General features: G+C 38.8%; 1 protein-coding gene across 5 annotated transcripts in view; it reads right to left on the bottom strand.

Moving 5' to 3' along the window:
• PTPRZ1 (protein tyrosine phosphatase receptor type Z1) overlaps window positions 1-14,917 on the bottom strand; it is a 112,924-nt gene that overhangs the window by 13,530 nt on the left and 84,477 nt on the right. For all 5 annotated transcript variants that reach the window (XM_035126984.2, XM_035126983.2, XM_035126982.2 and 2 more), the window contains exons 13-17: window positions 12,675-12,804; window positions 7,339-7,430; window positions 3,640-3,725; window positions 1,748-1,768; window positions 1,509-1,605 (exon numbers count right to left, since the gene is read on the bottom strand). In XM_035126984.2, coding sequence (XP_034982875.2) covers window positions 1,509-1,605; window positions 1,748-1,768; window positions 3,640-3,725; window positions 7,339-7,430; window positions 12,675-12,804 — 426 coding nt within the window. The remainder of the gene's footprint in view (window positions 1-1,508; window positions 1,606-1,747; window positions 1,769-3,639; window positions 3,726-7,338; window positions 7,431-12,674; window positions 12,805-14,917) is intronic.

The raw sequence follows: 14,917 nt of genomic DNA on the forward strand, positions 1-14,917 counted from the left end.
TTGGTTCTGCCTGTCATTGGCTCTGGTGCGACCCTGCCTTCCACCCTACCAGTTCCAATGGGCACCAGCCACCACTGGGAGGCACATCTGCAATACAGTTGTACCTTGGAAGTCGAAATGAATCCGTTCTAGAAGTCCATTTGACTTCCAAAACATTCGGCTTCCAAAGTGTGGCTTTTGATTGGCTGCAGGAGTTTCCTGCAGTCAATCACAAGCCGTGGAAGCCACGTCAGACATTCAGCTTCCAGAAGAACATTTGAAAACCATTCAATCATCGATCATTCGGGAGCTGAAACTTATGAGTTCTGGGGCGTTTGAGAACCAAGGTACGACTGTATTTGGACAGAAATGAAATTCTGAAAGCCCATCTGGTTGTGACATGTAACTAATTGCCCACGTCTTGGCTGCATTGGGAAAACTGTTTTTCAATATGGTTTTATTCCATTTATTTTGGTTCCATTTTTTCCACCCTTACACAGGCCATATCTGTTATGCGAGGCACATGTGTATGTCCAACTAGCCCACTCATCCCAGAGCAATGCATGCAGAAGATCTTGTTTGGAGCACAAATACTCTGAATGTTTGGCCTTTTGGAAGAGTGGAGCAACTGAATGCATGGGTGAAATTTGCACACAGGCCTCCCATAACAAGCAGGGGTGGACTTGGGTAAACTTTTGTAATATGGCGCCCAATGTGAGCCCAAAATTTGGTGCACCCAAAAAACAGTTCTTCTCAATTATGGATCTTCTCAATTTTTTGTCCCCTCAGCTCAGCACCCTATGTGGGGGAACTGCCCACCCCAGCATTGGCCTAAATCCAGCATTGCAATAGGCACTGGCTGGTTTACCAATGTCCAATCCTGGGATATAGTTCGAAACAGCAAATTTGTATCTTCATGTAAACCCTTGATATTTAATTCCAGACTTCTGGCTCTTAAAGAAGATAAGTCATCATTATGTCAAACTGAAGAGGGATTAACTTGGAAAATCAAGGCACTGTCTCTTCTCCTATCCTTTCCTTTTTTAAAAAAAGCATTAAAAGGCAGATGTTTCTTTGATATTTCACATTGGACTTGTTAGGTGAAACTTAGCGATATTTTTTTTAAGCACCAAAATATTTTAGCTCGCTTGTTTCATTCTAGTGATTTATTACAGATATTGAGGCTGTATGGAGAAGTGCCCATGGATCTCCTTCATCAGAAAAGGATTCCCTATACGCTTATATAGGGGGTCTGTTGTGAACATTCAAAGGGATACATGCTTATTGTTGAAATGGATGGGAAAGCTCTGTAAATGTAGGAGATCCTTGAATACATTTTCATGGGCCCTCAATAATATCTGAAAGAACTCAGTATACCTGGAGTGCTCAAGGGGCTCTGGAACAGACCAAATATTTAAGCTCTTGACATAAGTGTACAAATGGAGAAGGAGAAAGAGAAGGAGAAGGAGGAGAAGTATTTATACCCCACACACCTGGCTGGGTTGCCCCAGATGTATGCAGTTACTTACAGGCAACAATATTTATGTATCTATTCTTATTCTTGTTGTCCGGATGATTAGAGCTGTCTGAAGTAATACCCAGATCAACGGTGCAGCTCTGGATTTCCTGAAAATAGAAAGCGAGAACATTCTGTTGAATACACAAATCTATATGCGTGCATGGCCCCACCCCGCAAAATATACAATGCATGAATGCATGTTGCAACTATGTCTTTTCTAAAATAAGGTATGTTGAAAGAATTCCTTACCTGGTAAAACTCTTTCAGTGTCTAATGAAGAAATGAATGCAAAAAAGGTAAAAATAAATTCCACAGCACACAACAAATGAGTAAAATGTTTATATAGTACAAATACAATGGAAAGCAATCATGGCTATGAGATAAATATACACATATGTACACATTCATAATAGGACACAGCTGAGTATATCTAATTTACAGCATGCAAGTAAAATAAATTAAAATAGAAATATAATTTCAGTGACTAGAGAGATAATTTACCTGCCACTGAGGTAAATGGCAAGCCACCCACTGATTGTCATGAATCAGAATGGCTGATTCAATACACAGGCTGCCAATAATTAACCATGGATTGTTGTAGTATTCTAATCCACAAAAAGTAGTTTGTGGACACAAACAACTTATTTGTTTTACAAATAAAACTATTAATAATGATACGAAGGGAGATCCTGGATCCCATACTGGTGAGCTTATCAAGCTTCCCGGAAAACCAATTATACAACCTGCTCTTGCTAGGCAAAGACCTGAAAATAACCAGGGTGGTTGCCAGATTCTGTGCCCAAATATGCAGACACAGACTTTCTTCCCAGCCCATCTGATTTTTTCCTCAATGGCACCCCGAGCGAGCTAGGCTCAGCTTTCTGCAGCCACTATTTTAAGGGTTAAACTTTAGCATTGTTATATAATTAATAATTTTCTTTTAAATCTTGTTCAAAGCGACTTTTATACGTTATGCTCCCAGAAACTGTTTTTTCAAAGGGATTCGTTTTATTTTTATTTTTATTTCATTTTTACTTCTAAGAGCTGGTCCTCGACCGTAATAATAAATAAATTCAAATTCAAATATTAATAATGATAACTTCCCCCATTAGAAACATGCAAATATTCAATCATGCACAAAAAGCTAAAATATATGAATTGCAAATGAAGTTAAGTTCTGTTTTAGTGATGCAAGGCACAGAAATTAGGTGTTTAATGAAATTACTTTTAACACTTTCTTATAGCACTATATCCATCATGTATTAATCACAGAGTTATCACATTTAATTATCTTTGGCCCAGTGACACTGTCAAACAAACAAACTGAAAACATGATTAAAGTCTCACAATCAGTGTTGAACAGTTTCCCCAATATCTTTCTAAATTTGTCAAATTAGTGAAAAACATAAGCATTCCATTTTGATCAAGGGCTTAAAACACTGTTCAGAAGATGTATTTCATCTATATTCAGAACATGTTCAAATTCTATACACAAGTGTAAAGAGAAAATGGCTTGCATTTTCTGCTTTTGTGATTATTGTATAACATGTGAAGTGGGAACTCAGTATCTCCTGACGTGAAATGCATAAGTTGAGTTGCCGATTATAGAGCCTTAGCATTTCACCAGAAGAGAGCTTTATGAGTTCACACACTGAACAGAAAATGTAAGCCACACATAATTCCTTGCAGTTCTTTGGCTTGTTCTTCTGTTTATTGCTTGATATATGTCCCTTAATTACTGCACTTCTGAAGCTCTCAAGGTGTAGGGATTCCCCACCGTCAGCTACACAAATCATAGCTGCCAAGTTGTCCCTTTTCTCGCGAGGAAGCCTATTCAGCATAATGGAATTTCCCTTAAAAAAGGGAGAACTTGGCAGCTATGACACAAATGGTGCTCACGTACACTGAAAGTTTGGCTCTCCCCTTTTCATAGCCACACATGAGAAAGCCATGTTCTGAAGAACTTATACTCAACAATCCTATCTGTGCATATGATACACTTTGTGGTAAGAAAGAGGTATCTTCCAAAAATATTAGTGCATATTCCCTCTTACCAATCACATGGCACTTTTACTATCATAGTCACATGAAAACCTATGATTATAACGGAACGTTCATTTTAATAGGGAAATATTTCATACCTCAAATTCTTCAGCAAACCCATTACTGGTATGCAAGTCTGCAACATGTTTTGGAAAATGCTTTGTTGGGATTGCTCCAACATCATCTTAAAGATGAATTTTGAGAGAGCAGAGGGGGAGAGAGAAAAATATTAATTCAAAACCATGCAGTAGACAACATTTCCGCATTTCTCCCAACTGTATTATGGCAGAGTAAAACATGCAAATTTTTCAAGTATTCTTATTAATTCAGCACGTGGTAGTGTCCCACAATCCTGCTTCACACAACAAAGAACAGAGCTGGAAGTGTGAGATACCAGAAATAGAAATATAGTTGTGGGGTGGAATGTTGTATTTCAGTCTACTCACAACCCTGCTGTGAATTGCTATTCTGTTTTTGGATTGCTACCCCTCCTGGCTCAGTGATGCATCATTTTTCATTTGGAGTCATACAGTCACTGGGGAGGGTGAAGGTATTGGCTGAGATGATGCAGCAGGTCAAATACCCAAAGAATCCTCCATCCGGGAGTGCTCTTAAGAAGGATTGCTTATATTAGTTGAAAACCTTGTTATGAATGAGGGCTGCTGGGTGCCCTTCATCTCCCCCTTCCAGCTGTGTTAAGTTTCTTCCCCCTTCACGCATATGCATAGCCAAGATGCTGCACAAGCATAAGGAGGTCATCAATCCCCAAACAAAACGACAACAACCATGCCTTTATATGCACTACAGTGTAGGGATAAATCCTGATTGTTCTCAAGTTATCCCGCAGTCTCACATTGGCTTTGCAAAGCTCCATTTCATTTTGTCTATTCAGCTGCTGGAGAACCGACAGGACATTGAGGAAAATTCTAAATGTCCATTACAGGAAGCTCCATAACAACTGATATTGAAAGAGAATTTTTAGGAATGCCAATGGATTGAATTGGACTTTATTAAAAGTATAAGGCTTGAATGGAGGAGAAGGAAAAATCTCACTATGACTGGCTTCACTTGCAAGCTGGTTTTCTGATGAAAACTCTACCCAGTGTCATAAGATAACACATTCAAATTATTTTTCATTGTAAGCATGTATATACATATGTGTATTTTACTGTAATGAACAGTGTCCCCTCCCCCCCAAGTCAACGTGCATAATACCCAAAGAGGGGGCAGTTGGTTTGGCACCTGAGACATTAATTCCCACATGCACCTCTCTCTCCCTGGCACCAAAAGTACAATAACACCAAATTAAAATAAGTAACAATTTTCCCCCCTTCCATGACACCTGTAACCAGCTGCTTAAGGCAGCCACCTCACTCTGCCTAATGGTAGGGCTGGTAAGGAACAGCATGTGATTGACCCTGAGCATTGTGAAATATCAGCAGATTTTCAGGAATAAATCATATAATTCTTAATCAAGGCCTTGTTCCAGAGATAATGATCACTTACTGGCCCAATCAAGAGAAAGCCAGGCATTCATAAATGCCATTGAAATCAATGGGGACTTCAGAGCTCTTAACTGTGCACTGAAGTTCCCCTGATTGTAATGAACTTGCAGCCTGATTGTAGCATGTTTACTTGGCGACCTCGCTGGAGTCATATTTTCACACACTGCAGCCAGAGCTTTCAGGACATCATTTTATATTTTAGAACACAATTCGTTTTAGGTACAGAAAACATGCATTAAGCATAATCTCAAATAGGCACAGCCTTGTACAGAATCTGAAAATGTTCTACTCAAAACAGATTAAAGTAGTAAACATATGCATCGATCAACTGCCTCTGGACGACAATACATTTCCTCAGAAGTATTTTCAAAAGAATTCTACTGATTATTCATGCAGAATTGGGCTCTCTGGGGGCTCCTGGAGGGCCATGGTTAGGCACACATGAGCAAGATGGAGCTTCAATATCATCCAACAGGTATCTTATTATTTCACACTATGGAATTTCCAAAGTGCTTCATTTGATGAGGAAATGTCATGCAAGCTGCATAAGCTTCCATCAGCAGGTGTTTAATCATCTACAACACCTATTATTTCTTAGGCTTCAGTTACCAATAATTTGTTAATTTGTATTGGGATCCATCTGTTCTTTTTACTTGAATGGATCTGAATGCACAAATTGAATTAGCTATTCAAGCTTACATAAAATTTTGCAAATGTGCAACACTAAGTTCAAACTTTGGAGAAGGACACGGTTGTTACAAATGTGCTTTCAAATCAAATTAGGCTGAAATCCTATGCATGTTGTTACAGAGAAGCTTGGTTCATCTGGAACTCTGCACATGACTCAGAACTATGCGTTGATTGACTCAGAACTATGCATTTATTCTAGCTTTGTTCTGTGTAAGGATTGCGGTGCCGTTGCAAAATAACGAGGACAGAAGCATTGGTTTAAGATGAATCACATCTCATAGAGGTCACATCCACACTGTGCACTTAAAACATTCTTATATGATAAAACATTCTCATATGATAGGGAAACATGGGAGTAGCAGCTTGTTAAGAATTCTGTGAGGTCTGTGAGGTCAGCACCCTCAACTATGGTTCTCACGATTCTTTAGGGGATGCCATGAGTTTAAACTTATAGTGCTTTAAACCTATAGTGCGGACACAGCATGAGTGAACAGCCATAATGGACAACACAATAGGTGAAAGCCTATTTATTTACTTCTGTATCTGCTGCATTTACATCCAAAGAGCTCAGTGTTAAATATACCATTCACCACCACCATTTTAACTAGTCTCTGAAATATTTGCCATATCCAATGCAGCTGGCACCTTCATTATACAGCTTTCGGCAAATGCTGAAGGTGTGCCTCTTTATCTTGGCTTTTGACACTTGTGATGTAGCTTGATAAAAGCACCATGGATGCCACCACACACACACACACACACACACACACACACACACACACACGTACGTCATGGTACTCCTTACTGGTGAGTACTATCATAGCAATGGTTAAAAGTTTATTGTTCCATCTTCTGTACCGGTCATTTAAAAGTCTCAGCTCATCAGATAACTGCCCATGAAGTCATTATGGCTTCTTTAAAGATAAAGGGACCCCTGACCGTTAAGTCCAGTCACAGATGACTCTGGGGTTGCGGCGCTCATCTCGCTTTATTGGCCGAGGGAGCCGGAGTACAGCTTCCGGGTCATGTGGCCAGCATGACTAAGCAGCTTCTGGCGAACCAGAGCAGTGCATGGAAATGCCGTTTATTTTTCCACCGGAGCGATACCTATTTATCTACTTGCACTTTGACATGCTTTCAAACTGCTAGGTTGGCAGGAGCAGGGACCGAGCAATGGGAGCTCACCCCATTGCGGGGATTCGAACCGCCAACCTTCTGATCAGGAAGCCCTAGGCTCTGTGGTTTAGACCACAGCATCATCCGCATCCCTATGGCTTCTTTAGATGTCTCCTAAAAAACGAGAACAGTAACTGTACACATCTTAGGCTCTACAAATGCCAGAGGTTTACACTTTTCAAAAAATAAATATAAATGAAAGCTGGGGATCTGGGGCTGACTCCCCCACCCCCAGATGCCCAAACATAGAACACAACCAAAGACCAATGCCAATAGCTCAGAGGACTGGTTGCCCATCTACATGGACCATAGCTTCTGACATATCCTCCTCCTGGTAAGAGAAACAATCATTACCATTACTAAAAGATTCATACACAATCAATTCATTTGAGGGGGGGGGATTAACTACACACTTAACCAAATTACCTGCCACAGGGAAGATTGGTGCTGGAGGAGTAGATATCACACGAGGGGATGTGTTGTCTTCTAAATAAAAGTGTGCCGTTTGGAAACATTTCCTAAAAGAAAGAAAGAAACATTTCAAATGAAAACATATTAGCTACTTAAAGCATTCTGAGATGCCTTCTTAGAACTGTTTCCAAAGCTATCTTTTTTTTTTAATGTTACAGAAACACTTGAAAAGTATTACCTGCTTACATCTACTAAATAGCTAAATAATCATTGTGGACTTTCTTGCATCTCAGGGTAATAGCACTTGGGGAATGTTGCAACCAACGCAAGCATATGTAGGTCTCCTTGATTGAGAGGTTATTTTTATTTATGTGGAATGCTGTATTTATAAACCTCCAATCGTTACAAATTACCCAAGTGGTATATGGCATATAAGAATAAAAACACAAGTTAAAGCAGATAAAACAGTTTTGAAATTAACCATTTAACTAGATGCTTTAGTCTCCCACAGAAAATGATGAGCCCCAAAAGTACGCAGCTTTGGCTGGATCATGCCCTTCAGTTCATTATATGAATAGATGGTATACAATCATTCATATTTTGAATGGTTTTTACCTGAAGAAGAAGCAGAAGATATAGCAGGCATCTGTCATAGTGAAGTATTCAAAGGTGCAAATCTGAAGCAGGTATAACTGTTTGTGTCATACCAGGTTTCAGTGGTATCAGTTCAAGTGCTAGGCAATTGTTCTCTTTAATATTGTAGCTGCTAGCATACACCTTTTTATACCACTGTGAGAAACAAGGTTCCCCAGAGACATCAAATTTGAATGAAAAAGCAGAAATTATGAAGAGGATAATATAGACGCTTGTAGTGGGAAAGGATAGGATGATTATGCCCCAGTCCACTGTACTACTGTTGCTACATTGCAGAGTGCGTAGTATGTAAATGTTAACCAATGAGGGGAGCAAGGTTTTGGAATCAAAATATTTACAGGGCACCACAATATTAGTTGAATCCTCTTTCATTCTCCAGATGTGAAGATAATAGGAACGGCATCTGGTAAGAGACTACTATAAGGAATTCAAAAGGCTGCAATAATCAACTCCAGTTTTACACAATGCAGCATTTTCTTAATTAAAAAACACAACTATCTTCAGATAATTAAGCTCGCTAATAACACTTTATATGGGTCATTTGCTTTGTTTGAAGTATTATTCACAATTGATTAACTTTAAAATGAGGTAGCTGCATGAAAGGGGGGGACAGAAGTATAATGTTACGTTTATCACATTCTACTTTATGCCAACTGTACCTAAATTTCCTTTTTTGCATTCATTGCCATTCTGTGGAACTTTTAGGCTGACCAACGAATCAATTAAACAAAACACTTAGCTTTATAAGCTGCTGTAGTTGGATTTGAATATGTAACTCCTGCTTACTTTAACAACTTAGATCAGCCTGAAAGTCATTGTTCCTTTGGCTTTGCTTCAATAGTCTTCATGCCATGGCATAAAGGAAATGACCTGATAAATTACTGCCCAGCTATGCTAATACAAAAGAAAGCAATAAAAGTACATATATAGCCACTTAAGTGCATTGTAAATATTATTTAAATGATCAAGGAGGTGGTTTCAGAAGTCCCACATTTTTCTTTTGCTGTTATCAGCTCAAATAGATGCACACAACTGCAACTTTCTCAATCCAATCTCTGCACCTGCCTGTAAATGTTTTTGCCACATTAAACCTTTTTAGTGGACATGGCAATTGTTATGGTACTTGTCAAGGTTGAGAGGACTTCTCAGAATTTTTCCTTCAAACCTAATTTACAAATTCTGTTCACTAGAACATAAAGCCACTTACTTAATGCATTTGGAATGAACCTCTCAACCAGATCTGAGCAGGAGTGGGGAACCTGATTTGGTAAGTGAACTATATCCTAACCTTCCCTACCTGCTGAAGTCTCAAGTCTGATGCTCACCTATCAATCAACTGATGTCAATGATGCCAGATGATGATCACTAAAGCAGCACATAGCACTTGTAAAGAGTCCTGCATACTGCTTTTGAAGTGCTGCTGACCAGCAGGCTTAATGTCACCACTTATCAGCTGTTGGGCAATACAAGCCTGTCTTCAGCTTTGTGATTGAGTTCCCTTGTATGGAACTCAGCTGTGTAGCCAATCTATCTTCATCTCTATCTGCACCACATCATCCAATGTTACCTGTGGGGCAGGTGGGAAATTGGCCAAATTTGGCCCATGGGTCAGTGGTTCCCTACCCCTGGATTTCAGTATTCCCCCTGAAGTGTGGGCCATATAATTTCTTGGCTGCCATCAATAAGATATTGAATTACATTACAGTATTACTGTAAAGGTTAAAATTTGATAAAACACATGAAGTGCTTTAACCAACTGAAAGTGATCTACAAATATTCAGTATCATTACATCAGGATATGATAAACAGTCAACTTACCATAAGAGAGCCCGTTAAAAAAGGTCACTCCACCAAGTAAGACTATATGAATGTTTAACCCCATGATGTTTTTAAACTGAAAAAATGGCGGCATCATTTCAATCCTGACTTTGTATTAAGGCAGCAAAGAATAAAAACAAAGTGCAAAACATTTTCTGATAAAGCTAATTTTTTGTTGCTGACATAGGTTTAGTTATCATTATAGCACACATGTGTGTTTTGCATGGATCTACGTGTCAATACAAATTTCATTTTCACACATGACATGTGCCAAGGTTAGGTCAACAGGCTCCTTCTTGTTTTATGCCAGGTTCTTGAAACCTGACAATTTCTTGAAACCTGACAGGTTCTTGAAACCTGACAATTTTTTACCTATAAATTAGTCCCACTGATTTCAATGGAACTTACTCTCAAGTAAGGCTGCAATCTTCTGTACACTGAGCCTTTGCAGTGACATCCATCACTTAAAATTAGTGCATGGAGCAACTGCGAGAGACAGGTAGCAAAACATATTATTGTTGTTGGGGAGGTGAGGGAGAATCCAGCACTTATTCTGTAAATGTAATTGTATATGAAACCTGTAGTATGCATTCTTGTGATACTGTGGAAGGCATGTAATGTATGAACCAGCTCAGAGGAAGGCAAAAATAAACTTATACGAATACAAATATAAACTGCCAAAAAAGAAAGAGAGTCATCTGAAGATACAGATTCATGACCAATAATTCAAAAAGAAATATTTCATCTCCCAGACTTTGAAACTGTGGTAAGACTGAGTAATCTCCTTAAATTATATTTAGTTGTTATATCACAGAAATTGCAAAAAAAATGTTAGTGACCTCTTGTGGCCAATGCAATTCCTCTTTCAGATTAACAAAAAAGAGAGAACTACAAATTCTATTTTGTAGTACACTGAAAAGACATGAGGGATTAAATTTAACAACTAAGAGATATTACCATTAATGGGATATCTGTTTTATTTTGAAACATGAAGGTTGCAAAACTGTGTATCTTTTTGGGGGAAACAAAACAAAATGAACACAATGTCATCTGAAAAGAACAAGGATCAGAACACATGTAGGATTACTAAAACTACAGCATGCAATCCTGGCTTTAAAGTGTATGGCAGTATTTTCTTCTTAAACAGGAAAGATTTCAAATACCATTTAGCCTCAAAAGATAAAACCTCCTGGAAGATGAATATGAACAGTCATGTAAAATGCCACAAAGCTTCAGAGAAGCTTGTCAACAAAATGAAGATGGTTAGCTATGAATCTCCATTTATAACCCAGAACAAATGTACAGGAAATGTAAACTAAAAAAAATAAAGGGCTGCATTCGATTAAGCCATACTCATTGTAGACCCATTTAAATAAATGGAAATGACAACCTTAAGTATGGCATGACTTGGTTGGACACATTGAAAATGCTCAGCTATTTGGATATTTCTCTTCAGTGGGCTGGTTTGCACATGTATGTGCACAATCAACAGCTGAATGTATGAACTGACTCTATTATTAATTTATTAATTATTAAATTACTATATATTAATATCATAGAACTGTAGAGTTGGAAGTGACCACAAGGGTCATATAGTCCAACCACCTGCAATGACAGATGGCCATCCAACCTCTGCTTAATAACCTCCGTAAAAGGAGAGTCCACAACCTCCAGAGGGAGACTGTGATATTCGGTTATATGTAAGGTCAATCTGTGGCGTTAAATCTGTGACAGCTCTTTCACACCTGTAAGTTATTACTTGATGTTTCAAGAATAAAGAGATGAAGCTTTATGCCATAAACTAGTACTCATTCCATTATTCAGAGGTAAAATATTTTTTAAATAAAACTGCAAAGGAAAAAAAAAGAGGGGAGATACAGCACTAACATACTTCTCTTGTATGGAATAACTCTGCTTGATTCCAAGGCTGAAAACCATTTCATAAAGCCTAATCCTATAGATCAGGGGGACAGTTCAGGGACTGTAGGGCGAAACATTATTTCTTTTGGTACTGCATACCAACCATGAACAGCTTGTGAGTGCCCCCTGTGGCCATAGTCTTACCTGATAGCAGAAATTTGGTCTGAGAAGCCAACCACTATGTTAACATAGCAACTTTGGGTGCTCTGGAATATGATAGGAAATGTAACATGACACAGCTTCTATAGTCAGAAGCTGCCACCAAGTAAGCCTACAACTGGAGGAAATGATGGATAAACTTGGTAAACACCAATGGGTGTTGGGCCCTGAGCATCTGCGCAGGGTGCCAGGTTTTGATGCCAACAAAAGACCTTGCACCAATATTAAAAGAGTGCATTAGTTATAATGCACTTATCTACTGGTAATGATTACCATAGCTACACATGGCCTTATGTTACTGTGCAAATGTATTCTGCTCCAAGACGTTTTTGTGGCCACAGGTCCTATTCATATTTTCTGTGCACACATTGGGCTCTAAAGGTAATCAATGGTGGGGAGAGACAGTATTGGGAGTGACTTACCTCCTAAAGGGATTTTTTTGCTGCTGTTGTGTTATCTATGCTTGTGTCAACATAAAGACTCTTGGAGCATGGTGCAAAGAGATGGAAGCATGCACAGGAAAGTGTCAAATACTTGCCCACTTATCATACACAATCTGCTGGAGATTGTGGCATTTCAATATTCAGCAATGTTTTATATTAATCTTTGTTTGAAGCAACTTCTCTGACAGCACCAGCTAGTTTTTTAGGCTATTAACCTATGATGCTAAAGCGTGCAAGTACAGTACATGAAAATGAATTGTATCATGAAATCGTCATCCAGGACAGCACAGGAAAAGTGTAAAACACAACAGGTTATGAACACAAATAACAACAATATAAATGCATTTATAATCTTACCTCCAATATATGAGAATACCAACAAGAATCACCAGACAGATGAAAGTCAGGGCAGATACGACCACAAGAGGAATGACTGTCTTCTGTTCTGGGAGACCAATACGCGACTGAAGGCTACTATTACTTGCCTCTGCAGTCAGAGAAAATTGAAACAACCTATATTTAAACTTTGGCAAAAGGCACAGCAAAATTGGCCACGATTTCAGAGACCCAGGTACTGTCACTTACCATTCTAAAATTTTAGCACACACTGCAGAGAACAAATACATTTGCAAACCAGTTTAGGGAAAGTAAGCAGGTAGATGGCAAAGCAGATCACCACAGCTGAGGCAACTGAAGACCCTAGCAGAGCAGAATTTCATTTTGCAGCTACTGCAAAATAATATTTTTGAGGGAAGAGAATAAAAACGAAGAAGTTGGATTCAATTATATATTAGTAAATAATAGAAAGCTCCAGGATGCTGAAAACAGATTTACCAAAGTATGTAAAAATTGATCTAAAATAATAGTTTGCTTAGACATTCTGTTATTAGCTATAAATGGAAAGGACTTCTCATGAGTAAATATTTGTTGCTGATAGTTCCTATCGTAAGATGTGAAAACTTAAGTTCCCCATCTGCCTCATTTTTATAAGAAAGCTGATCTAAACGAGAAAGATTTTATTTGTACTACATTATTGAATGTCCTGAGCATGCTCTTCATTGATGATAAACATGTGTATTATGTTGTTCTAATAAAAGGGAGGGATTTGGAGTATCTTATGAAGATCAGAGCCTAAGCTGTAATCAGTAGCACTTGGTGGAAATTGTAGAATGTTCTGTACAAAAACATCTGCTTTTCTTCATTAACCTATTTGGAATACATTTTTATTCAATGGTTTAAAAAAGAAAAAATGTCAGCTTCATACCTACAGTACTTCAAGTCCCATCAGGCCTCTACAAAGCTGGGGAACTGGAATCGAAGCCTGAGGTCTTAACAGACATGTCCCATGATCAGTAACGATGTTGTGTAGTGTCACAAATTGACAACTTACCCTCTAAGCACCCTCAGTTTTCTTGGTCTTTCAGGCCAAATCCAGATGGGGAGAATGGAGTGCCTGGGGCCAGTAAAGATTCCCCACTTTATCCTGGTCCTGTATTGCCTTATGATACATGTAAACCTTAGTGTATTGCTAGATAAATCCTCCTCAGAGTTGACCCGTGCCTGTTTGTTGCTAGCATCTCTAGCTGGCAGGGTGCATAAGGAGTATTGCATATTGAGTAGACAACAGGCACCATGGAAGGATTTCTGGTCATTTCAGTGAGATGTGTGTCTGCTTGCAAGCATACACACAATTTCAATTGAACACTGTGGTTTTATACTGGATAGATGCCAAAGACATGTATAAAACACTTCAGCCTTTAAGCGGTGTCTGAGAAGTGGGGCTCCCAACTTCATTTAAGAGTACCAGTATTCTCACACATAGAAATTAAGCAGAAGAAGCTTGTTCCAACGTTGAGAGAAACTACAGAAAAATCTTCACCACCTTCTCTTATAGCGGCAATGGCACCCACCTGAGAGGTGCTAGAACTGAGTTCTGATGAGTTCCTGCTGAAAAAAGTCCTGAGTGGAACGATGGTTGGCCCAGTTCTGTCCCCAACCCATAATGCCCAGTTTGGGGGCCTTCTGCTGGCTGCAGCTGGTGAGGTCTTGCTACTACCCATGCTTTTGGTGAGTGAAGCGAGGGCCTCTGTATTGGCAGATTGCCCTCTGTAGAGTGAAAGCTACAAAAAAAAATCCTAACCCCCCTCTAGCAGTGCTGCTCAGGGGGTTAGTATTGCACTCTAGGAAGCAATTCTAGCCTGTAAAGCAGTACATAAAATAAAATAACAACAACAATGATAATTCTTATTACATATAATCAGTGAATGACAAGAAAAATAATAGCGAATATGAAAATCACATAATACCAACACAATAAAATATTTGCTACCCTTAGCAAGGAAGGGTTTCAAGTTTTATAGATCAACGTTCCGCTCTCATGGCTATCATTTTAAAAATAGATTTAATAGGCAGCTCTGCTTGATTAGCAAAAGACCTCCTGATAGAAAGCATCTGTGTTTAATTGCTGTTATGATAAAAGCAAAATAAGGCACATGTCGGAAGGGAAATAGTTCTCATGAAAGAGCTCTAATGAGAGGCTCAGTCGTTAACAAGTAATGTTGCCCAAGCAATATGATATACAGTGCTTTTGAAGTATCATT

Source organism: Zootoca vivipara, chromosome 10 (genome assembly GCF_963506605.1).
Source record: "Zootoca vivipara chromosome 10, rZooViv1.1, whole genome shotgun sequence".
Lineage (NCBI taxonomy): Eukaryota > Metazoa > Chordata > Lepidosauria > Squamata > Lacertidae > Zootoca > Zootoca vivipara.